A 25,076-nucleotide genomic window follows, 5' to 3' on the forward strand; every position below is an offset into this window, starting at 1 on the left:
AAACAGACACAATAAATCTTTGACTGCCTGTTGTGTTGCATCTTAAAGTTTACTGCTGTGTTTCTTTCATACATGAAGAAAACACGGGGAGGATTCTGTTTTGATGGATGAAATGGGTGAAAAATTGTGTATAACAAAGCCCAGTGGTTAACACATTGTAGAGGGAAAAGAAAAGAAACTTGTATGTAGTAGTACAGCACACTTTCCCTGAAAATGACAGCACCATCAAGCAATGCAAGTTCATAACTTAATTGATCGTTTACTGTAAATTTGACCATCTGTGATTTCTTAAGATAAATCTATTTTGGAGGCTGATGGCTCGTTATGGATGGCTGGACATGTTCTCTGCAAAGAAACTTCAAAATAATTATAACTTTGTCTATAAAGCATTTTTAAAATATGCATCCCGTCGCCCTGTTTCCATTCTCCTATGGAAACAGGGCGACAGCACAAACTGACACTGCTAAGTTAGCCTATTAATTAACAATATTGCAAGACTTAAGGGATTACTGGTGAAAAAAGTTACAGAAAAACTTTATATATTTTATTTTTTTTCAGTAGGCAACTGAAAACCAATCAACACCACGAAAATGGACCATATGACACGAGTCATCAAATCGCTGCAATGGCTCCCTGTGTATAAAAGGAGAGATTTAAAAGTTGTGCTAATAGTTTTACAGGTCATCAGGAACAGGCTTAGGATGAAGCAAAGCCAAACTGCATTTAGTGTTCATGCTCCCCAGATGTGGAAAAACCCTTCACACCTGATGTGTGTGGAATCTGTTAGCTCATTGAAGTCAGGGCTAAAAATGTTGTTTCCTGCAACTTTCAGGTGATTTTTAACTTGTATTAATCATTAAGACAAAAAAACAACAACAATATTCTCTGTGTGTGTTTAACCTCCTAAGACCTGAACTCTTTCATGCCTTTTTAATTTCTCTTTGCTATTTGGGCTGATTGGGACCTGATGAATGTAAAGACAAAGAATTATGTTTTTACCTGATGTAGTCTCTGAGAAGAGCATTTAGTTGATCCTATCACTCTTTTACATTTTGGGTGATTTCGTACTACTATGAGTGGATACGAGGTCTCACTTTGCAACGCTTCTCCTGCTCAGGACGATTATAATACTCAAAGGCCTTTATTCAGCATGTCTACTTCTGTGATGTAGACATATACAGTCACAAGGGTAAATAGATCCACGTACATACTAAAGAGCTGGTATTTATTTCAAAACAGTGTTGAAACCTAAACATTCTGAGTTATATTTCAGCTTTTAGCATATATGTGTTTCATTGTTTCCTGGGAGAAGACCAAAATGTAACAATCAAATTCTTGGTTGTTCTGCAGTGAGGATGACGTTTCAGTTTGACAGTAGTTTTAACTCTTTTATCCAGTGATCTAATTTGAGTCGCTTATTACCAAAGCTGAGCAAACACTGCCATCTAGAGCACATGATTAAAAACAAACAAACCAAACAAAGAAAAAATAACAAAGAAGGCCTCAAAAAGATGTGCAAAAGTCTCAGATCATTTTAATATTGCATTTTAAACACTTAACATGTTTAACTTTAGCAAAATTAAAGCTCCTTAAGGAGAGAAAAAAGAAGCAATGATAGAAACCACCAGTTTCCACAGACAGCAGAGAAATTTATCAGGGTGATCGTGGCTCAAGAGTTGGGAGTTCGCCTTATAATCTGAAGGTTGCTGGTTCGAGCCCCGGCTCGGACAGTCTCGGTCGTTGTGTCCTTGGGCAAGACACTTCACCCGTTGCCTACTGGTGGTGGTCAGAGGGCCTGGTGGCACCAGTGTCCGGCAGCCTCGCCTCTGTCAGTGTGCCCCAGGGTGGCTGTGGCTACAATGTAGCTGCCATCACCAGTGTGTGGATGTGTAAAGTGCTAGTGAAGCGCTATACAAATACAGGCCATTTACCATTACTGTGTTGCACTTTTAGGCTCAGCCTAAAAGTGCAACTTGCACTTACAACTTGCACTTGCACTTGCACTGTATGACTGTGTTGCACTTTTAAGCTCAGCCTAAAAGTGCAACAGAGTCATACAGCTCTGTGCTAATTTCAAGGTTGGTTCAGTTCATCTGTAAAAGGAATCAAAAAGGTCCGAAAGGTTTAAATGAATGTTAACCTCCTGCAGGCATTTGGAGAGGATCATGTGTGAAGTCTGATGTGTGAGGGGAAAAAAGAAAAGTTTCTTTGTGGTGTCTGATAGAAACAACAAGCCCCACAAGGTAAGTTCAATGAAGGTGTCTTCACAGTGCACAATTTCAGCAGTCTTACTGGTTTATTTAGGGTTTAAAGATCCAGTGCAGCAGTTCAGTGTTTTTTTATAACTTAAAAAATCAGAAAACAATTAGCATTTTAGTGCAGTTTTGTTCTCGCTTATCAGACTGTAATCAGTCGGCCTATACTGCTGTGGCTCTGAGGTTTGCAACCCTTTATGGATTTAAACAGCTGTGTAAAGTTAGTATAAAATTAGTATAAAATTTATAGTATCCATGGACACCACAGTCTGCTCTGGACCAATCATTCAGTTTGTTTTCAGGCATCTGCAGATATGGAACAACCATTTAACTTCAAGAAGTCATTAAATACACATTAAGCCTTTAAAGTTCTGCAGTTCCATGTTGTGCATCCAACACAACAACTATTTTTATGGGTTGTGACTAATTGATTTTGGCTTCTGCACGTATTGCCAATTGTTTCTTTAGATGCAGGCCTGCTCTGCTGACACAGCTGAGAACTTTGCTGTCGTGTCAAAAACAAAATCCAAATCCCTGCTTTCAGCTGCATCTGATAAGATGTAGGTGAGAGCTCATACTCAGACTTACAGTCAGTATTTGCACAGTTATGCAATGTTGTAAGTTTTAATGCAAAATGATTTAAATGAAAATTTAATTAGAAACTTTGAAGATTAATTCAAAGATTTAAAAAAGTATTGAATAAACAATCTAGGATTTAGTCATTTTATGCACAGGCACAATAACTTCTTTTTAAATATAAACGTTTCTTTTTACACAAATGCTGCAGTCTTCCCTCTGTTAGGGAGGGAGTTGAGACTCAGGTGTGAAATGTATAGTTTTCAGGGTTTTTATCGGTTTTCAGCGTTATTTTGTTATCGTTTTTATTGTTAACTCGGTTTTCCTGGGTCTTTTCACGTGTGTTATGAATAAATCTTCTTTTTTTCTGGTACCGGTAGGGGAGACCGGGGATAGTTGTAACATTTTTGACATTTCTGTCTGTAAATTTGAGCTCTTTTAAGGTAGTGGATTCAAAATGTAATGCAAAGTATTTACATGTCTCGGCTATTAAATAGTGCAGCTATTTTCTCTGCAGCACAATTACCCATTGCATGGTATGGTCTCAAACACAAAGAGTGAAATGTTACAATTAACCCCATAGTCTGGGTTAGTTGTAACATATCCTGGGGTGAAATGTAACACAATGAAATAAGGGTACTAACAAAACATTAACATGTAATCTTTGTTTATTCAACACATGAATGCACTTAGAGCCATTTATGTAGCTATGTGTGTGTGTGTGACAGAATGCAGAAATCTAGCTTTTGAACATATTCCAACCCCCCAAAAAAGACAAATTATGGAATTTTCTGCAACTGAATATTTCATTAATTTTGGTTGGTCTTCCTTGAGTTTGGCCTCATTGGCTCAGTGGGCATTATAACCTACAACTCTTGCACCAATTTTGAACATAACAATGAAGCTGAAAAAATGTAGTTGTTCACCAGCATCGCAATTCCATTACTTTTTATCATGGCTTACCTTGGTGTGGTTTGCAAAGTGCTTCAGAAAGATGAGGACATCTGTTTCTTGCACCCATCCTGATTTATTTCCACTACCAGTACTTCCTACTGGTCCATCTCTGACACAGTGGTCTGCATAATGTATGTGTGGGAACACAAACAGTGGAGGAATTGTGTTGCCAATGGCATTAACCGCATATACAAAAGCGACCAGTGAACCTCTCTCTGCTGATGTCGTTGCCCCAACTTGTTTAATATAAGTTAAAGTAATAGTGTGGTAAGTTGTAACATCTGCATTATTGTTACAACTAACCCAGACTGTTGCTGTTACAACTGACCCAGACTCCTATAGCCATGAACTAGCTAACATTACAGCCAACGGCTAAAACATTAGCACTAAAGACCTACACAGAATATATCCTCATAGACATGCAAATAACATAATTTAAGTTTGATGAGTTTAACTGCAAAGCAGATAATGCTATTAGAAATTGAAATAAAGTAGAAAAACTTACTTTTGGGCATACAAATTACTTTTTTTCGTGTTAAATTGTCTGTGTTTGACCAAATGTGCTGATTTTTCCACATGTGATAGCAGAACTGAATTGGGCATGCACAGGATGAGTCACGTCATTTGAAACTTAGCCCTGATTGGAGAAATTGGAAGTGTTACAACTGACCCACGTTACAACTATCCCCGGTCTCCCCTACTAGTTTTATTTTGTTGTATTTATCCGCGACACCTTAAAGGCCGGTCCGTAAAAAATAGTGTCGGGCATAAACCGGTCCGTGGCGCAAAAAAGGTTGGAGACCGCTGAGCTAAGAGACCCATAAAGTAGATGAAAAAGTGAGTTCATGAGTTCAAGAGAGTTCATGAAATGTTTGGTTAAGTTGAGCCCAAAGCTCAGATTGCTCAACCATTGCTTACTTTGAACGATCACTATCACTTAAACGTAAGTAGGTCATGTAGCAAGTAGAGGCGGAGTTCTGGTGAGATAGACTATATCAGGCTCGGCAGGAGAGTCGCTACAACACAGAGGGAAGCGTCTGCAGCCGTCACACTCCGACATGGAGCTCTATCTCGATTTGATATCCCCACCTTGTCGCTCTGTCTTTCTGTTCGCCAGAGCGCTCAGGATTCCCTTTGAGTTCAAGGTTGTCGACCTTGCCGCAGGTAATCTTGCATGAGACAGAGATGATCGTTTATATTTGACTCATGCATGCTTTTGTAAAAGTTTCCGCTCACATTCTAAAATAGTTGCATTTGTATATTTTGGAGAAAAATATAGAGCTAAATGATCTGTAGACTTTGAACTTATCATAGAAGTCCGCATCACTGCAGTCATAGCAAGTTGTTCTCTTTGTGTGTGAATAATTTGGACCGGAAAAAGATTTCGCAAGAGTTCAGAGGAGATGAATGCCCCCGGGGCTTTTAACTTCAGCTGTAATTGCTAACACTCACGAAATCTCCCTCTGGGATATCATTTTACATTTTTTCACATTTCACCCAGAAAGAGTTTTGTTAACTCTGAGATACCCGACTTTTTAAGACAGGGACGTTTTTCAAGCAAGTAAAACAGGGAGAGAAAAAACCCCAAGACAAAGGAACAAAGAAACATTGCAATGCTTTCTGCTTCCAGACAGTTTAGTCTGTTTGATCTCTTTCCCCCACATTCTGAAACAATTTATGGAGTTGTGCAATCTAGATCTGTTTTTTAACGTGTTTGCATGGATTCTGTGTTTGTCTCAGGGCAGCAGTACAGCAAGGAGTTTGGGGACATCAGCATTGTGAGAAAGGTTCCTGTCATGAAGGATGGAGGCTTCATTCTGACTGAGAGGTACATCCGGCGTCTGAGTTTTGGTCTGGCTTCTTTACACATTATTTAAATGATATAATTATATATTTAATTGAATTACTTTACTTGTCTCTTGTATCTCTGACATACTTTACTTAGATCTTGCAGCATAGCTAATATCACATGTTCCACATTTGTGCATGGAGTTCTGTGCCACGTTAAACGGTTTCCTGTGCATTTACTGTAATTGTACTAAGAGTGCATCTAAGACGTCTCTGCCTCAGTGTTGCTCAGTGAGTTTTGAGTATTTCACTTGTTTGATACTTGGCAGTAATTGGCAAATATTTGTGAGAGTAATCTAAATATGGTCATTTACAGCTCAAAAAACAGGACTGTGACATCCGAAATGCTAAAGCTGAACCTACAAAACAGAGTTTCTCAAACTAAAAGATCATTAAGAATCGTTAAATTCTGCACTTTAGCAAGTAGGGGTTAAAACATCATTTGTTTTTGTTCTCTCTTGTATTGCAGTACTGCGATCTTGGAATACCTTACGCAGAAATACTCGGGGTCAGTGGCAGATCACTGGTTTCCTGCTGATCTGCAGCAGCGAGCACGTGTGAACGAATACTTCTCCTGGCAGCACATGAACCTCAGAGCTCACTGTTCAAAGGTCTTCCTGCTCAGGGTTCGTGTCCCAGTTCAATCAACTGTCCTTGCCTGACGCTTTTCAACACACACATTTCATCAGCCTCGTTTGTCTGATTAGTTCCTTTTGTAGATATGTTTTCACAAGTTATGTAATGCCCAGCTGTTTTCTTGGTCCCTACTGACACATCTGTTTGGACGTTTCAGTGGACCAGTTTCACTTTGGATTTAGACTTTTGCACTAATTTAGAGTTGATTCTTCTTTCAGAGAAACGCACAAAGTCAGCAGCTTTGCATGAAATTTAAACGACACAGGATGGCTGAGCTGAAAACTGGCACTTCTAAAAAACCCCACAGAATAAGCACCATTAGTACAATGCTTTATTTGTGATATTTACAGTAATAATTTCCAGTAAACAGTGTGCCAGGATAGTGAGATACTTCACAGGATCACCTGCTGGTGCCACAAAAGGAAAAGTCAAAAAGTGTATCCTCTGCGTGCTATGAATGTCCATCCAGTAAATGTTGAGTTCATGACCACCTGGCAGTCAGACACTAACAATTAAAGATTTTAAGCATAACGATATCCAAAAGAACATTTGGAAATCTACGCACATTCCACACGGAAAACATTTAAAAGAGTCAACTAAGAAAAACCGAAACAAAACTAAACAGAAAAGTTTGAAGATCTTTCTTTGGATCAGCAATAACTATCTCTCTTAGGCTCTTGACTAGGGATGGGTACCGGTATCCGGTGCCATGATGGCACCGGTTCTGACATAAATGGTAGTAACCAGACCGAAAAGCAGCGCACATTTCGGTGCTTTTTTTCCTGAGCTGTGATACACTTTGAATTCTAGCCAATCATTTTACGTTTCCGAGGATAGTAGGCGGGTCCAGGTACGTACGTTCTTTTAGAGCAGAGCTACAGATTAAAAATGCCCAAGGCGAAGCGGTCAAAAGTCTGGCTGTACTTCACAGCAAAATATGCAAACTCAGCAGCTGCAACAAGTGCTTTAAGCTGATACTGTGATGCTGTCAAAGAAGGTAACACCTCGAATCAGATGAAACACCTGGCGACGCATAGCGTTTTTTTAAAAGCCGAGAAATGCGCCGTATTTGATAGCTTGCTGCGAGACCTCACACCGAGCGCATCTACTGCGGGTGTGGTGCCTGTTATCGGACCCGGAGTTAGCAACATCCCCCAAAAAACCAAAGAGTAGCGTCCTGGCCCCTAGCCCTGCCAGTGTAGCAGAAATGATGATGATGGCAGCAGCAGCCGTTCTTCTCTGCGTGAGTAGCTTAATGTTGTTCGTGTGTAATTTACGTTGATTAGGCTAACCACGTTATTACATTAATGCATGTAAGGTGAACTAGCAAACACCGTCGTAGCTACATGCGGCTGTCTTCTTGTTTGATGGCAGATACTCCCTTCACCCTGGCCAAAAAGGCTAAAATGACCAAAGAAAAAGTGGAAAACAGTTAAACATGAGAGGTTTTTGGACAAAGTTTGTGTTTTTTCCATTGTTTAAGCTGCTTCCAGCCAAGAATGATACCATATATGCCCCATAGCTGCAGAAAAGGCTAACATTGTTATCTTTTTACAAAAAAACATGAGAGGTTTTTGGACCAATTTTGTGTTCTCCTTTCTTTAAGCACCGGTTTGAGCACCGGCACCGTTTCAAAAGTACCGGTTTGGCACCGGTATCGGATAAAACCTAAACGATACCCATCCCTACTCTTGACTGCATTGCCGGTGCCAACAGCTAATCTCTGTGTGTCTGTGATGGCAGGCTATGTATCAGATTGCCATGGATGCTGAAATCCCGAAGGAGACGATGGACTTTGCTCTTGAGAATGTGAAGCAGTCGCTCAACCTGCTGGAGGAGAAATTCCTCCAGAGTAAACCGTTCATCCTCGGGGACAAAATCTCTGTGGCTGACGTGGTGGCCGTAGTGGAGATCATCCAGGTACTAATATTTCCATCACTACTGCTGCTTCTGTCGCAGGATTTCTACTTTGCCTGTCGTAACTAATTTTAAACCTAAAATTATAAGTAAATACTGCGTATACGTTAAAACTCCCACAGCATGTGTGAAGAGGGAGCTTTAAATCTCTTCTCCAAGAGTCTTGTCACATTTAAGCCAATTGAAATCATTCGTGTGTACAGGTTTTAATCTTTAACCATATCTATGGTACTGTGCCCAGTTGGTTTGTGTTAGCAGTCCATTGTGGTCGAGTTAAGTTGTCTTAAACTGCAGTTTACTCCGGGTTTAAATCCCTTGGACTTGGTCAAAAGTCGTTTCTAACTGTTTTCATGGACAACATTTGGCCTTGACTGGCAGCATTGACTCGTGATGAGTTCAGGTACCTTAACTCATCTACATGTCTACCATATATTTAAATTAGGGCCACTTCCACATTAAGCCTGCTTCACATGGAGCACATTAGGGCCAGGTGATAAGCGTGTAGCTGGCAGACAGTCATAACTGCAGGATAGTCCATCAGGTGAATTGTCTGAATGAAAATAACTGGAGAGCTCACGTAAGATATATTCATTCCAAAGTATCAAGTAGCATTGCAATACTAAACAAGGCAAAACAGGTATTCGACAGAACATCACTTCATATTCTATACTGTTCACTGGTTTCACCATACTTAAGCTATTGTGCAGAGGTCTGGGGCAATAACTATAAAACCACATTAAACTCACTTTTTACTCTTCAAAAAAAAAGCAATTCGAATCATCCACAATGCAGGTTATAGGGAACATACAAACTCACTATTTTTGCAGTCTGAAATATTGAAAATTGACGAGCTAGTGAAATTCCAAACAGCACAAATTCTATTCAAAGCAAAAAATAAAGAACTGCCAGGTAATATTCTGAGTATGTTTTTTTTGAAAGAAGGAAGTTATAATTTAAGGGGTTTTTGTAACTTCAAAACAATGAAGGTACGTACCACAAGAAAAGGCTTTTGTGTTTCTGTTCATGGAGTGAAACTATGGAACAGTCTGAATATGGAATTAAAGCAACGTCCAAACATAAAACTGTTCAAAAAGAGTTATAAAAATATGATCTTCTCGAACTATAAAGAAAAGGAAAATATTGAAATTAAGTGAATGTCTCTATTTAAAAAAAACAAAAAAAACAAAACAACTCATGATGTGATATTATAGTATATAGTATATCAGAAATCTGTTCACTGTTTTTATTACAAATTATATCAGTAAGGAAGCTGACTAAATATTAACTGATAATTTATGGCAAAGGGGTGGGATTAAATAAGTGTTTACTTCTTCCCACTCCCTTTCAACATGTAAATTAATCATTTTTTTTGTATGTAATTTGTACAGTATTTTTTTTTTCTTTCTTATTTTCTCTTCTAAATGTACTTGTATATTCACATGTTAAAATAAATTACCTATCAATCAATCAAAATGATATACTCGGATTGTTCTAACTTTTTTTTGTCTTCTGAGTTTTTATGGTTTGATTTGTTAAATTCTAACAATTGTCAGCTGATTTCCACAAATATAACTGCACTATTGTCTGTTTTGCAGCCTATTGGAACTGGTTTTGATGGGTTTGAAGGTCGCCCGAAGCTGATCGCCTGGAGGGACAGAGTGAAGAAAGAGCTCGGTGAGAAGTTATTCGAAGAAGCTCACGAGGCGCTCATGAAGTCCAGCAACATGCCACAGAAGCTGAAGAACAGCAGCAGTTTTGCCCAGCTTAAACCTATACTGCAGAAGCTTTTCCGCTGAGGAGGTTTCTGTATGCAAACCGACAAAATCAAACTTTATCGGTCGGACTGTTCAGTCCAGTTTGTTTTTATTGGAACGTTTTCATACTTAAAATAATCATGAACATTTAACCATCTGCACTTTGTACAAAGAAAAAATAAATAAATTTACATCTGATTAAAACTAAGTTGTCAGCCAGTCACAGAATTTCTGGAAATCGCTTCTTATGTAAGAACAGATTTAGACATTTTTCCATTTAGACAAATGTAATGGGTGAAATACTTTGAATAACAAAGCCTGTGGCTATCACAAAGTCAAGGTAAGGTCACAAGAAGGCTATCCTCCCCAGAAAATATTTTAAAACCTGATCTTCAGCTTTTCCCCACAGATCTGTGATACTGACAGACACCATCCTCCAGCAGGGAACATCTGAAATCAAACATTGTAGTGAGTTTTTAAGAAAACTGATGCTCATTATAGGTTATAATACAATAATAACCTAATTTCAGTATCACCTTTTTTTAACTTACAGTTAAAAAATGCTTCACAATTTAGATAAATTCTACACAGTAATAAAAATATCCCAAACTAAATACACTGACACGAGCTTAGGTTCTTGCATATGTTTGTACACCACACATGTGCATTTACAAACAAGATGAATGACCAAGAAAAAGCCAAATTATAAAAACTTCTCGAAAACTCAAACATTGCCCCTGGATTTAAAATAAGAGTCCCTTATAGCATGATTGGAGAGGTTGACAGTTCATGCACCGAGGGTCTTGATGGAACTCTGTTTGGGACGTCTAAAGCAAAAAGGTTCGATCTAATTTTAAAAGGATGAAAAAATATTGTGTAAAATGTGTAGATTCTAAAAAAATCTCAAATTGAGGGAAAACAGGATTCGAGCTGTAACTGTGAAATGAGAGGGTGCAATAGTTTTTTTTTTATTTTGGAAAATTAGATGTAGGGACTTTGGGCAAAATGGACAAAAAATGAATTATTGAATCCTGCAGTGAGGAGATGCGATGGCTCTGTGATACTTTTAATACTACTAAGAGAAGAGATGTCAGGAGCTCTTTGTGTGTCCTCTTCTCTGTATAATTACGAAAGTGCTGCCTTCAGGCTCGCTGTAACCCACACTGTATGATGGGCTTGCACAGGGCTGGGGACATGTAGGGTAGAGCTCAGAACTTGACTCCAAATCAAGAGGTTTTTGGTTCAATTCTGGATGCCACCTTGATCTTATTTATGCTAAAGGCACATTTAATAAATATGATACTGGCTCTACAGTTCCTGCTTTAAACTACTGCATGGAAAGGAAACGGTCTGACATTTAATGCACTGGTTATGTAGAAACCCTGACCTGAGTGAAATTCCAGCTCTGCACACATGACTGTTTCATTGTTTCCTCATGGGAAAGTCTGTCCCATCACAACAATCCATTTGTCCTGCTGGGGACAAGAAGCTCTTTATCTGGAAGATAAGCAAACATGGAACAACCAAATTCTTCATTTTGTTGCTGTTTAGTTTTCTCTCTTTGCTGCATGGAAAGAAGTTTCAGTTTGGTATTTTTTTTAATTTAATACATTTTTAAAAATAATTTTAATAAGCCTGCATGGAGACAGAGAGAGGTAATCCTTCCACAGTGATCTGATTAGTCCCCTAAACTCCTTCGAGACAACACTGCCATCTAGAGTACAGGAAGGCGTTTGTTTAAAAGAAGAAATAAAAAACAGAAGAAAGATTCAAGTCTTGGTTCCTTTATTTTTCATGTTTGTGTTACACATTGAACATAAGAGCTTCACACCTTTATTCTTCGTCCTCTCAAAAATCATTTTGATGTCGTCATCTGGAACTTTTCTGACAGTCCTAAAGTGGTTTCTCCCGATCCTCTCCGCATCCTGAACCTCCTTTCATGATTTTGAACTATGAGTTCACAGAACAATTGAATGAGTCTAGAGGTAAATGTATTTTCCTCTACAACAACACAAACACAGTTTCCTTTCCTCTGGCTCTGTGCAGGCAGGTGGACAAAGGCGAAGACGCCAGAAGGAAAAATTAGATTTTTTTCTTCTTCTTCTAAAAATCAAGTAAGTTTGTTCACAAGAGAGACGAGAAATAAACACACAAAAAAGACCTGGTTAATTTTGTGTTTTGAAATTATATATTGCTAAAAATATGAACGTATATTTTCCAAAACTGTTGAGAAAATATTCACCAACACGAGCTGCGCTCTAATCCACGGGGTGCAGCAGCAATTCACAACTGCAGTGGAATAACAGACATGAAAAAGCTAAAATACTTTTAAATGATTTTTTATTCTTGTGTCACTTTTCATTTTCCATATTTTAAAAACATCCTGTATATGTCCTGTATGCTACTTCCAGTTATTGAAAACGGCTCAGACTCAACCATCTGTGCACATTGATCTCTGAGCTGCTCGGTGACGGTTGTGAGTTAATAAGTGCTTTGCAGTCTTAGTAAAAGGATAAATTCTAACCTCCACACACTCTCGCTTATTATTATTTTATTAAATCAGCGTTCCGGTCCAACCGACCTTTATCATGTACAAAACAAAAACCAAAACAGCAGTTTCAGTCAAAAATAAATAAACAAAAAGCATAAATATGTATGAACATGCAAAAGTTTTATAGAATAAACACACCTGAGTTCATAAATTCGCGCTAAAAAGAGTCAAAAGCAGCCGATATCAGACTTAATGATCCCTCATTACAGGAAACATTTCAACTAAACATCACAAATAAAATCAGCAGAACAGATTAAACAAATTATCTAGGAGGGGAATGAGACTGGGAACCGTGGGAAGCTTTTCCCAGTAAATGAAATTAAGGGCTATCGTTAATATTGGAACACTAAATAACGTCAGAGAAAAATAATTCGGATGTCTAGGTTACCTTTTACATTTGTTAGACATACAAATCCTGATATCATGACACGCGCTGCAGTTTAATTCCCTCCGCGAGAGCGCATGGTGCATCTGCAGAAGTGTGGCCATGTGACCATCCACACAGGAAGAGGAGTTGAGAAATGAGTCAGAGATTCCTCCTCCGCACAGAAATCAGACAAAAAGTCCTAAAAATCCAGCCCGGAGCGCCTTTCCATCGTCACCATGCCGTGCTGCAGGCTGCGCGCTCTGTGTCAGTATGAAACCAACAAGCTGGTTCGGATCCAGAGCGTCCGGCTCGGCTCACTCAAGTGGAGTCTGAACGGAGCCATTCTGCTCTTCATCTGGTGAGTGGATGTGAAATATCTGAGCCCACGCACGCACGCACGCACAGTGCGGGTCAGCTGGCACTTCTCACTTCTGCACTTTCACAAGTCCCGTTAAAGCTCAAAGCGTCTGCAGGGAGAAACGGACACGAGTGATCGTTTATGAATATCTGACGGAGTCTGAACTCCAGTTTGAGTGTGAGATCCTTAAAATTATCCTCAATTTGTGGAGGAACAAATTTCATATCCAGCAAGTTTTTAACTCATTTTGGTTGATTTCCATTTGGAAAAGGAGCATTTCTGTTGCTTCCCACCAAACATGCATAGCTAGTAGCAGAGACAGCTGCAGAAAAACATGACCTTTCTGTTATTAGACAAGAAGATATATAAATGTCCTTTGATTAATCACCATAAAAGCTAATTGCAGCTTTTTTTGTGCCTAAAACTGGTTAAGCTACAAAAAGCTGACCATCAGTGTCCGGTAAATATCTACAACTTGAACATATTCCTTCAGTTTTGAGTCTTTATCCTCTAAACCAGACAATGTGACTCATAATTCCCAAGCTCTAATCATTAAAAAAAATTCATTTATTTCCTATCTTGCAGTATCATGATGTTATGGAACAGGAAGTACCAGGAGTTTGACCTGGTGGTCAGCTCGGTTACCACAAAGGTAAAGGGTGTGGCTCAGGCGCCCCTGCCCGAGGTCGGGAACATGGTCTGGGATGAGGTGGACTACAGCGGGCCTTGGAAGGTGGGAGCTTGATCCTCCGGGTGCTGAGCTGTGAAGGTTTTTTTTTGTGGTTGTTAAAAATAAAAAATCCTTTATTTATTTATTTTAAAATCTTTGTAGGGGAAGAACACCTTCTTTGTGGTGACCAACGTCATTGTGACAAAGAATCAGAAGCAGGGGAAATGTGCGCAGGTGCTTTTTCATCATTTATATTTTTTATTTTTATCTGTGTTCATCTTGTTTTAATGAGATCACATATTGCTAACAAAGACCACAGTAAATAGAAGATGTCGTTAATAGGAGGAACTCCAATTTTCTGTCTATTTCTCAGGTTCCTCTCAAAGGCAGATTCTGTCACACTGATAAGGACTGTGAGAAAGGAGCCTGGGACCAGCAGAAACACGGTACAGTGACTTCTTTCAATACACCTTGTTTCATGTCCAGGGCTAAAAATTGAGCCAACAGGCTGCAGGTTTTTTAGCTGCTAGAAGGGCAGCAAACAAGAAGGAGTCCAGTTCACCTTAAACATGTTTGTTTCTACTTTGAAATTGGGCATTTTAACATGAGAGTCTATGGAGATTCACTCACTTTTGGAGTCAACCTCCACCAGTGATATGGGAACTGCAGTTTTTGATCCAACTTTAGCTTTTAATTAGTATTTAATTAGAAATTCAGTAGCAATAAATGAGCTTGAAGCTAAGAATAAAGACATCATTAAGTATTAAAAGTTTATCCCGCTTTTGTCAGTTTAAATAGATTTTCTATAAAGATTAGAAATGTAAAAATAAAACTTCAGCTGGTTCATACACAGCAAGTAGAGCAGCTAAACCATTTTACTGAAACTGTGAGACAAACAAGAGTAACAAAACATAAAAACACAGCATTAAAAATATTGTATGTTTCATTTTATACTGACCACTCAAAGTGCTTTAGGCTACAAAGCACCTTTAACCATCTGTTTATATTATATAATGGTTACTTCCCACATTACAACTCACATCCACGGCCCAACATGCATATCTAACATGCATATCATCGTGTGGGAGGAAGCTGGGAGAAACCCACACAGGCCCAGTGTGAAAGGAGAACTCCACACAGAAAGGCCCCACTGTGACGTGACTCTGCTAACCACTGGATCCCTGTGCTGTTCCCAAAATGAGAGTGACGTCCTGTGTCCACAGAAATCAGAGGAATTAATCATTTCTGGTTTGCAGCTCAGATGGTTGTAGTTCTGACTGCTTCCCTTTCGCAGGGATTCAAACGGGATTGTGTGTGAAGTTTGATTTATCGAAGAAAACCTGTGAAGTTTCTGCGTGGTGTCCGATCGAAACCAGATCGACTCCTCCAAGGTAAGAGAAACGAATTTGTCTACACAATGTGACATTTCAGAAGTCTTTGAAGTTCACCGACAGCCACATCATGTGAGCTCGATCTAAAAAACATGGGTACAACATCTAGTTAGATGCATGTAGACTGCGCAATGGTTATACCAACTCAATCAGGAGCAAGACACAGCTGTTATTCTTCCATGATTTGTTCCCTTCTTCCCACGTCCTCTTTGGCTCTGTTATGATAACAGCTGGAAGATACATCATACAAGGAGTCCTCTGCAAAAGCTTGGACTGTAAAGCAGGAGAAAAACATACTAATACTGCCATCACACCCCCTCCAATAAGTAGAAGCCAAGTTTAAACCACCACACAATCTTCGAATACTAGAGTCATACATTTACCACTCATATAAATATGAACATCTATCGATTATACAGAGCAAGAAGCATTTTGAGAAGCTGACAGGACTTCCCAGCAGTTTTTAATTGGCTTAGTTTGCTCTCAAAAGCGTTTTGGCTAATAATCATCGCTTCATGTGACGCAGACCTGCTCTGCTGGCAGCAGCTGAGAACTTCACTGTCCTCGTCAAAAACAACATCCGGTTCCCAGCTTTCAACTACATCAGGTGAGATTGCTCTGTGCCTGCGGATACAGCAGATTCAGTTTCTCCCCTTCAGCTGCTTCAGTTAAGAAATGCAGAGATTTTGTATTTTTTCAATGAGTTTGTTTTTCTTTCAGGGTTTTTTTTCTTGCATCAGCAGTTTTGGAGTTAGTTTTTAATTCTTGGAGCTTGATCATTGTGACAGTTTCTTTTTAATGCTGAGGAGTTTTGTTTTTTTTTTTTACAGTTCATCTTGCAGATCTTTATCTTCAGTGAAAACAGTGATGTTATATCACTTAAATTGGATCACAGTTGTTTCATTTCAGGTTTACTGTGCTGTTGTGCAGGAGCAAAACTGTTCAGCAGTCCATGCATTTGCAAATCTGTTTGCACAAATACATACAGAAACCCCTATGCTGCTGTGTTACCTTTGCTCCTTGTTGCTGGGTTGCTGCAACTGCACATTGTGTTTAATGATGCTAATATTTTGCATTTGGCATAAAAAAACATTCAGAAAGACCCTCTTCATTACCAGGGAACTGAAACGTTCTTTTACAGAAGGAACATCCTCCCAGAGATGAACGACGCCTACCTGAGGAACTGCCACCGAGGAAACGACTCCCTGTGCCCCATCTTCAGACTGGGAGACATCGTCCGAGAGGCCGGGGAAAAGTTCTCTGAGATGTCAGTGGAGGTGAGTTAATGTGTTCACGGGTCTCTCAGGTGAAAGCAGAATTCATCCCCAAGTGGTTTGGTACCACAATATTTCTCCATCCTGAGATTTTAACTTAGTCAATAAAATGGACATCAACACTCCTTCCTCTTTGTGAGCCATTTCTGTCCTCAAATAGAAATGAAAAACCGCTGATGGGCAAAAAAAGAAAAGAAAAAGGAAGCGTTGCCACAACAAGCTGTGTGTGGACATAAAAATAAAGAAATAGTTTAATTTTTCTTTATGTTTATGTTCTGTTTTCAGGGTGCACTTTGTTTTAATTGCCGCTATTGTCCTGCTTTTTTTTTTTTTTTTCTCAGACATAAGTAGAAATAGTCTTGTTTGAAGGTTTGAAGTTTAATATGTTGGGAAAATATACCTTATTACACAAGCACAGTAAACAATAAAAACTCTAAATTCTGACTCATGAACTAATGTAAAAAAATCAGTTCTGGGTTTTCCTCTGTAAATGTTGAGCTTTTGTAGTCCCGCTTTTGACCACAGGGAGGCGTCATCGGCATCCTGATCAAATGGGACTGCAACCTCGACAGGGTCATGCAGCACTGCCTTCCCAGATACTCTTTCAAGCGACTAGATGAAAAAGAGAGCAACAGGACGCTCTATCCAGGCCTCAACTTCAGGTGAGCGCGGGTCAAAGGTCACCACCATCGTGCTGTGTGTGCAGTGGACAGTCAAGAGTCACCAAAGGAACAATGAAAACAATTAAAGCTATACACAAGCGGTGATAAACCTTCTGTTGCTTTCATATTTACGTCAGCCCTTCAAAGTTATTGTATCTGTCACATCCTGTGTTTTTTCACCAGGTTTGCAAAGTACAACACTGTGAATGGAGTGGAGGAGCGAACACTCTACAAAGCATTTGGGATCAGATTTGATGTCATGGTATTTGGACAGGTGAGGTTTTTATTTCCTTATTGCTTCGTCCCTCCGTCCCTTAGAAAATCACAGTATTGATCCATTGAATCGATCTAACAATGTACTACTGTGGCCCAGAGGAGTAAAAAAATACAATATTAATATAAGACACCACAACAAAACTGAAAAATTCTCTTTTGTTGTCGTGTTTTCAGAATAGTTTAATTATCCCCCCCCCAGATGATTGATTTCTCCCAAAACAATCTGATCCTGCTGCTGCTGTTGTTTTTTTTTTTACTGTATATTAATGTGACTCACATTAAATGAACAAGAAACCATAAAAAAAAAACCAAATCATGATATCGATCATGGTAATGTCAAAGAACTAAAGATTAGAAATCATATTAGAACAAAAAACTCACAGTATTCACCTAAAACACTACTACCTGACACCTACAGCCAATTTGGCACCACCAGTTAATCGAGCATGCATGCCTGTGGACTGTGGGAGGAAACCCACGCAGGCACAGGGAGAACATGCAAACTGTACACACCTCCACACAGAAAGGCCCAAGCCAACCAGGATGTTTGAACCAGCAACCTGCTTCCTGCGAGGCAGCAGTTTTAACTACTGCACTGCTATAGTCCTTGCATACTGTAGCCACGCTGGCACGCTAATTTGGGAAATGTTTGCTTTAGATCCGCTGATGGGTTCCCAGGGGAAAAATGTGAGTTTATGATATTTTTACAGTGGCCCTGAGAGGCCAAACGGACTGCAACTTAACAAAACACCAGCAATAAGAAAAACACTGCAAAAGTACACAAAACACAACGGAAATAGGAAAAACGGATTTCCAAAAGCACAAGGGAAGTGTTTCTGGGGAGACAATTACCCGACGGACCATTGGCAGGAACCCAAAACATGGTAGGTGTGTTTTATCATGATTCATATCATACTGATGACGGATATTTAGGCTAATAGTTAGGCTAACACACTTACCTCTCACCTTTTCTTTCCTCACAAAACCGATAGATCCTCCACTTCTTTTAAGTGTCTCCCAGCGCAATTCTTAGCATATTTTGGTTCCTGCAACTGGTCCGTCGGGTTATTGTCTCCCCAGAAACACTTCCCTTGTGCTTTTGGAAATCCGTTTTTCCTATTTCCGTTGTGTTTTGTGTGCTTTTGCAGCGTTTTTCTTATTGCTGGTGTTTCTTAAGTTGCAGTCCGTTTGGCCTCTCAGGGCCACCGTATATTTTCCTCCTATTTAATAATTTATCAAAAAGCCCTCATTAAGACAAAAGTTCCAGGACTGTGGCTGAAAAGTGAACTTTTCTCAGGAAGGCTCTGAAATGAGTGAAGTGACCCTGAAGTATCTGAGAGCTGATTGTTGGTCAGTGCTTCCTTTATTACCTCTTTTAGCAGTGAATCCACTTAGAAGGCGATAACGGCAATGCACAGCAATGAGGTGCTCCTTTAAACAGTCAACATCACTGACAAATGTAAATGTTAATAGTTAACCTTTCTATTTCATGCCAGTCATTTCTGATATGTTCTGAATTCTGAACTTCACACAGCTGTAATAGAACCTGCTTCCTGTCATTTTGTTGCCTTGTGTGAAGAGATTGTGGTCATTTTTAGATGTACTTCCAGGAGATCAGATTTTCTGCAAACCAAACCATGTATAATGTATTACAGTTGGGTCATTTGACCTTGCATGTCAAACCATTTTTGGATTCAAAGAAATCGGTTGCATAAGACTGACTTATTTTCTGAAAAACTCTTTCAAACTATTCTCGAAAAACTCATTCATAACCTCTTTTTTTCTCTTTTACTTTCTTTGCCACCCCCCCCCCCCCCCTTTTTAATGTAATTATGTATTTAGTTCTTCCCTACTCCTGTTATGCAACTTTGACTCCATTTAAAACTATGCAAATGTCAAGTCAGCTGGAATCTGAATTAAAAAATGCTTAAAATTGGACTGATTGTGTGATGCTGTAGGAAATAATCTAAGTTTAACACTGGGAAATTCAAACTGATGTTGGACAGAGAAGCAAAATGTAATCAGATCAGACAAATCAGATTTATGTGATTGGTAATATTTTTAGACTCGGTATCTGTGAATTTTGGCTTTTATGTTTAGCGGGCTATGTGCATTTTTTTTTTTCCAGTTGAAAGGGAAAAAGTTTTTATATCTTGTTAGTGAAATAAAATTACTGACAAGTCATACAAGAAGTATTTTATCAGTAACTCAATTTGTGCTTGCCCGTTTGCTCTTGGAAATTTCTGGCGTCAGTATATCCAAATTTTTGGCAAGGGGAAAATGTTGTGATTTGTTTTTCAGGCGGGAAAGTTTAGCTTCATTCAACTCATCATCTACATCGGCTCAACGCTGTCCTACTACGCCCTGGTGAGAGACCACACACATGTCCATTCATGCTTTTATCCTCCTTCAGGAGTGAGCACAGTGGGACTCAGTGTTAAAGTCCAGAGTGGGAGTGCAGCGCATGGAAAATATATTCAACTCCTCTGCAGATGCAGGGGAGCAACTATAAAAATCAAAGGAAGCTAATTATTGTCATTAAAAAATCAAGAAGTTTTTCATAATTTCATAAAATTTACATGATTTTAATCTTCTTAAATTGTATTAATTACTCACAGTAAAAAGTCTAAATAAGTTTCATGTGTAGAGTGTTTTTTAACGTAAGACTTAACATTAGGAATATTTTTGTATGTATACTTTTACCTTAATTATAGTTTTATAACATTTTTACATGTTGTCCTTTGAATGTCATGGTTACCTTATTATTTAATACATTTTAAGAACTTATTTAAAAACTTTTGGAATTGTCTTTTGACAGATTTTTAATAACATTTTATAAAAATTTATAGAATTTTCAAAAAGTTAAAAGCTTACCTTTCAAATATGCACAGTAAAAAAAAAAAAGAAGAAGAAATTTTAGTTTTGCTTACATATGGCAAGTGAACCTTTTAGTTTGGCAAGAAAGGTTTGGTCATAAATGTGGGTTTTATGTCCAAATTGTAACTTTTTGACTTAATTTTGATTTAAACAACTTGATTGTGTTTTGTATATGTCTAATGTAATTTATCGTATTTAGTGTAAAGTTCACGTTTACTGAAGGAAAGTGTCCCTCATCTCTATTTATGTGAAAGTCTGTCTTTCCGTCCAGACAACCATCCTGATCGACTGGTTGATTGGAACCAGCTGTTACTCTGCAGAGGTCGGTCAGAACTACTCTGAAAGGAAAGTGGAATCAATCCGAGATCAAGAGAAGGTGAAGGTGTTTTGATTTGATTTTGTGTTTACTGCAGCTCTGAACCAGTGACAAAAAATGTAATAGATAATGTCATTAATGTTATTTCATGTGACCGTGTGTTGCAGTGCATCCTTTGTGTTTCCTACATCGATGAGAACAACCTTCGACGGGTAAAACGCTCACAAAAGAAAAGTTTACAGGTCATCAAACCGATGTCTGTTCAGCCACGTAAGGTAAACCTACAGAGCACAGAGTGCAGAAATCAAAGTGTAAATGAGGAAAATGTACAAAAAAAGATGCTTGATAGTAGCCTGCACATACAACCCTACAGAAAGAAACGGGAGCTGCTAATGGCTAATTCAACTGCTTTTAAATACACCATGTGAGCAAACCCAGATTATAAATGACAGCGAGATGAGAATAACATCTGTGCTCACCTGTAGCACATAATTCTTCTCTCACAGCAGGTCTTTTCTACTCCCAAAACACAAAGAGGTCGTAATTCATACTAGGGCTGCCACGATTAGTCAACTAGTCACGATTACGTCGACTATCAAAATCGTCGACGACTAATTTAATAGTCGACGCTCGTTTGAAGCTTTGTAAGATCACAAAAGACGCAGGAATAAGTAGTAGGATTTAAGAGTGTAATAACGGACTGAAACAGAAGATGGCAGCACTGCATGTACAAGGATGCCAGCTGCCGTTAAACCCCGAAGAAGAAGAAGTAGCTCTGTCCCTGCTCAGTTTACAACAATGGCAGCTAGTTAGTTTTAATGTTACTCTTATTATTCTTTCTGGGTCACAAAATAAAAGTTTAACATATTTTCAGGCGAGAATGTAGCTGTGTAAACATCAAATATCTGCTCAGTTTATCAAGACGGCCTCAAGTTCTCTCACTTGGACATTCCAAGAATTCTTCTTATTTGAGGCATCCAGAGTTCTCCATGAATCGCTACCTTATTGTGTTTTAGGGGTTTACGCATCCAAGTGATCCCAGGAACTTGGTACTATCTCCTAAGGCAAATCGGTCCTTTTTGAGGGACCGGAATAAGCACGATTTTTTTAAAAAAAAACAACAACTATGATGACAAAACCTAATTGTGTGTTTTTTGTGTGTGATGTCATGCAACATTATTTCTCGTTATTTCTCACTGCAGAGACAGATTTTTAAAATGATGCTCTCATCTCTGCAGGAGGATCCAGGACACTTGAGAGCCATTCTCTGCCTCCTACAGCCAAGTGATGACACCAGTGATGATGTTCAGCCTTCCCTTGGCAACAAAACCGATCCAAATGCCAAACCCCATCGTCCAGCCTGGTGTATGTGTGACTCCTGTGCTCCTTCCTCCCTCCCAGAGGAGGAGTTGTGCTGCAGGCGCACCGAGGGCACCTGCATCACCTCGTCTCCTCTGTTTGGGCAGCTGGTGCTGCGGCGCTCCCTGCTGGAGGCAGTGCTCCTGTACCAGGATCCCCTGTCTCCCTCAGTGAAAAAGCTTCAGACTGCCGCCCTGCGTCACTGTGCCTACAGAGAGTACATCAGCTGGCGGTTTGGGGTCCCACCCAATGACACCCATCCTGCCATCCCTAGCTGCTGCGTGTGGAGAATCAGGAGGGAGTACCCGAGCCCAGATGGACAGTACAGTGGTTTCAGACCTGTAACGATGACTTCCATGCAAGCCTGTGAAAACGGAGAACTATGAAAGGAGTGTTTTCAATTTACAGAGCAGGGAAGCCCTCACTAACTGACCTACTAACAATGTTCATGTACCGTCTGCCTTACAAAGCAAAACAAAAATGCAACAACTTTACTCATTTGTCTGGAAAATGAAACTTAATCAGTTTGTCAGCTTGTGTTCGGTGAAGGAAAACTTCACTAAGTCAATAAATTACTGCATTTTCTCAAATCTGTCAAGTCGTTTGGCTGCTTGGCTGCCATTTTTCTTACATTCACTCTCTTTATGCTGCTTTTTGCCTTTATAGGGCAGGACTAACTCTAATCGGGCTCAGACAAAGATTTTCTCCTGCCAGGAATGTGTTCACATTCATCAAATTATATGGAAAGATGGAGAGTTTTGTTCCAGGACGGGAGAGAAACAACCCTGAGTAGATTTGACATATTTCTCCTATCTCCGCTAAGGTTCACTAACTGCAGTAAGGTGGGGAGCCTGAGTGTGTAATTTCATGTGTACACAGATAAGACTAAAAACAACAGCTGGTTTTTTGGGTTAATGGAAAGTCATCGTGTTATTGTGTTTATGTTTTTCAGTATTGCCATTTCACTCTGTACTCCTGATTTCATTCTGCATGTAAAGAAACAGTCTACTGCACAGAAGGTACATTTTTATATAACTGACCAGTTTAACTTTTATCAAGCTTACAGTTGATGTTATTAATGGAATGGACACTGTTACTGACAGGTGCGCCCATATAGGCAGTCTGCTGGGCTTCACTAAGCAAATTCATGTCACAAAAATGGAACACTTGACTATTTTTGTGTTGTTGGTGCCTTTTATGTGATTTGGACTGGACTTTTCTTCCCTACTGGAGCATTTAAAATGCTTTAAACAACATGCCTCATTCACACAAGCATGCTTTTCTACATCTAGGTACTTGATGCAGTACTAGTCAGACAGTGATGGATTTGAACTGGTGATTCTTGTTGAATGTGTTGAATGGGTAATTATCGTGGCTTGTGGTTAACTGTACTAACAGCATGTCTAAGGGGTCTGTGCTCCAGTTTTGGTGACTGAAAGTGATTTTTATTATCTTAAACTTGGCATTATTCTGCTACCAAATCTGCTAGTTTCAGGAATTTGGGGACTCCAGCTTTTTCACATCTTCTTCACCCTTTTTTAATGTGTATGTGTCTATGTGTGTTTGTTTTTTAATACATCATCTTGATAATTTAGTTTTGACAGCAACACATCTTATCCTTATCTATCTAAGGTCAGTGAATGCTGTACACGAAGGTTTACACATCTGGCACTTCTTCACCAAAGCTGGACTTCCCTTTAAAATGTTACAATTTGGATGCCACTGGTCACTTAAAAGATTAAAAAGCATGGTAGCAGCTATTGAGCCTTCAGGGTGATGTCACAACGCTCACATCCATCTTTAATATACGGTATGACCGTTACAAAGAGATTTTGTACTGGTGCTTTTATGTTGATTAAAATATCTGGCATTTTCTTTTAGTGCCGTCACTTTTGCATGTTATGCTTGCTATGTCCTTCCAAGCCTTCACATTCTTGGGCTCTGTACATACAGAGTGAATTGTTGTCTATACTAACAGATTGTGACATATTGGACTTTGAGGTTCAATCTGCTGATTCTTGTCACATCTGAAGGGAGTCAAACTGTCTCTTTCCTGTATTCACGCCTTTAATGAGGTGCTAAGTGAATCAGCTGCTGGCTGTGTATTTGCTGTAAAGTGGTTTCAGTCCTGTCGCCTAATCTCAGTCAACAAATGAGCTTTTTAGCCCCCAAACTGTTCAATTTCAGTACCAAGACATTAGTTTAGACTCACTCATCTGATTTTAGTTTTCGCTCGAAAAAATAATGAAGCTATTTCTTTAAACCTTTGCTGTTTTATCTTTGATCGCTATCTTTTCCGTCTTCCCTTGTTCAGCCTGTTTATTTGTTTGCAGTAGATGATAAATGGGAAGAGCTGTTTGATTGGTGTGAAAACTGTGTTGAAATCAGCAGTTTCGCAGAATACACACAAGAGTTGGCTTAAAAAAGTTGGAGCAGCTGCTCTGGCTTGGAAAAGAGAAAACACCTCTAACAGTCCAAAATAAGTACATACAGCTTCACACAAAGATAAGACGCTTCATTTGTTATACGGTGACACGGTTTCGGGGTGATAGCAGAAGAAGGTGGTCATACATCAGCCGTAATCCCGCTTTATGAGAAATGACACGCCATAATTTTACAGAGCCACATCTGAATGTGTTGATAGTGGTGCAAGCACTGTAATGTTTATATTATATGTTTCTAATAAAACAGAAGATCTCACTGAACGGCTTTTTTGTCATGTAAGTTTTTAGTCTATTCTTCTATTTAATTTTCATAATCAGCCAATTAGAAATGGCACAGGCACGGCAACAAGAGTTGCTGTATGCAGAATTTCTTTCAGTTCTTTCAGATGTAACGGTATATTTTGGTTCTTCATTTAGGTGCTGCCTTTGATAACCAGTGCCTGCAGAACAATGTAAGGAAAGACTGTAAAGTCCTAGAGATGTCACTTATCTGCAGTTCAGGATCTATTGTGTTTTAACTTTCTGTATCATTGCTTGGTACGGTAATATGTCCCTGAATAATAAGACCAGACTTAACAACCTGGTTAAAGT

The 25,076-nt window shown here is 39.1% G+C and overlaps 2 protein-coding genes across 3 annotated transcripts in view; both read left to right on the forward strand.

The window, feature by feature from the left end:
* The window catches only part of p2rx7 (purinergic receptor P2X, ligand-gated ion channel, 7), a 48,977-nt gene extending 24,133 nt beyond the window's left edge, over positions 1–24,844 (forward strand). The window contains exons 2-14 of one of the 2 annotated variants that reach the window (XM_085181166.1): positions 12,666–13,216; positions 13,802–13,949; positions 14,049–14,120; positions 14,260–14,332; positions 15,181–15,277; positions 15,804–15,884; positions 16,419–16,554; positions 17,077–17,213; positions 17,397–17,487; positions 19,791–19,856; positions 20,638–20,748; positions 20,850–20,957; positions 21,921–24,844. In XM_085181166.1, coding sequence (XP_085037292.1) covers positions 13,095–13,216; positions 13,802–13,949; positions 14,049–14,120; positions 14,260–14,332; positions 15,181–15,277; positions 15,804–15,884; positions 16,419–16,554; positions 17,077–17,213; positions 17,397–17,487; positions 19,791–19,856; positions 20,638–20,748; positions 20,850–20,957; positions 21,921–22,427 — 1,749 coding nt within the window. In that variant the 5' untranslated portion in view covers positions 12,666–13,094 and the 3' untranslated portion in view covers positions 22,428–24,844. The remainder of the gene's footprint in view (positions 1–12,665; positions 13,217–13,801; positions 13,950–14,048; positions 14,121–14,259; positions 14,333–15,180; positions 15,278–15,803; positions 15,885–16,418; positions 16,555–17,076; positions 17,214–17,396; positions 17,488–19,790; positions 19,857–20,637; positions 20,749–20,849; positions 20,958–21,920) is intronic. The other variant, XM_085181167.1, reaches the window with a different exon arrangement.
* LOC146506232 (glutathione S-transferase theta-1-like) lies at positions 4,794–10,168 on the forward strand. The gene is made up of 5 exons (XM_085181177.1): positions 4,794–4,949; positions 5,526–5,613; positions 6,103–6,259; positions 8,013–8,189; positions 9,782–10,168. Exons 1-5 carry the CDS (start codon positions 4,844–4,846, stop codon positions 9,980–9,982), a joined length of 729 nt encoding a protein of 242 aa, XP_085037303.1. The 5' UTR covers positions 4,794–4,843; the 3' UTR covers positions 9,983–10,168.
* Positions 24,845–25,076: the final 232 nt, after the last annotated feature.

The sequence above is a fragment of the Neolamprologus multifasciatus genome, chromosome 12, assembly GCF_963576455.1.
Source record: "Neolamprologus multifasciatus chromosome 12, fNeoMul1.2, whole genome shotgun sequence".
In the NCBI taxonomy this organism is placed as follows: Eukaryota; Metazoa; Chordata; class Actinopteri; order Cichliformes; family Cichlidae; genus Neolamprologus; species Neolamprologus multifasciatus.

What these genes read in the sequence shown, in the direction of transcription:
- LOC146506232 (XM_085181177.1), top strand. Translation starts at nt 4,844, where the DNA reads ATGGAGCTCTATCTCGATTTGATATCCCCACCTTGTCGCTCTGTCTTT. An exon ending in GGTTGTCGACCTTGCCGCAG is followed by an intron (nt 4,950 to 5,525) that starts GTAATCTTGCAT and finishes TGTTTGTCTCAG; the next exon opens with GGCAGCAGTACAGCAAGGAG. An exon ending in CCGTAGTGGAGATCATCCAG is followed by an intron (nt 8,190 to 9,781) that starts GTACTAATATTT and finishes TCTGTTTTGCAG; the next exon opens with CCTATTGGAACTGGTTTTGA.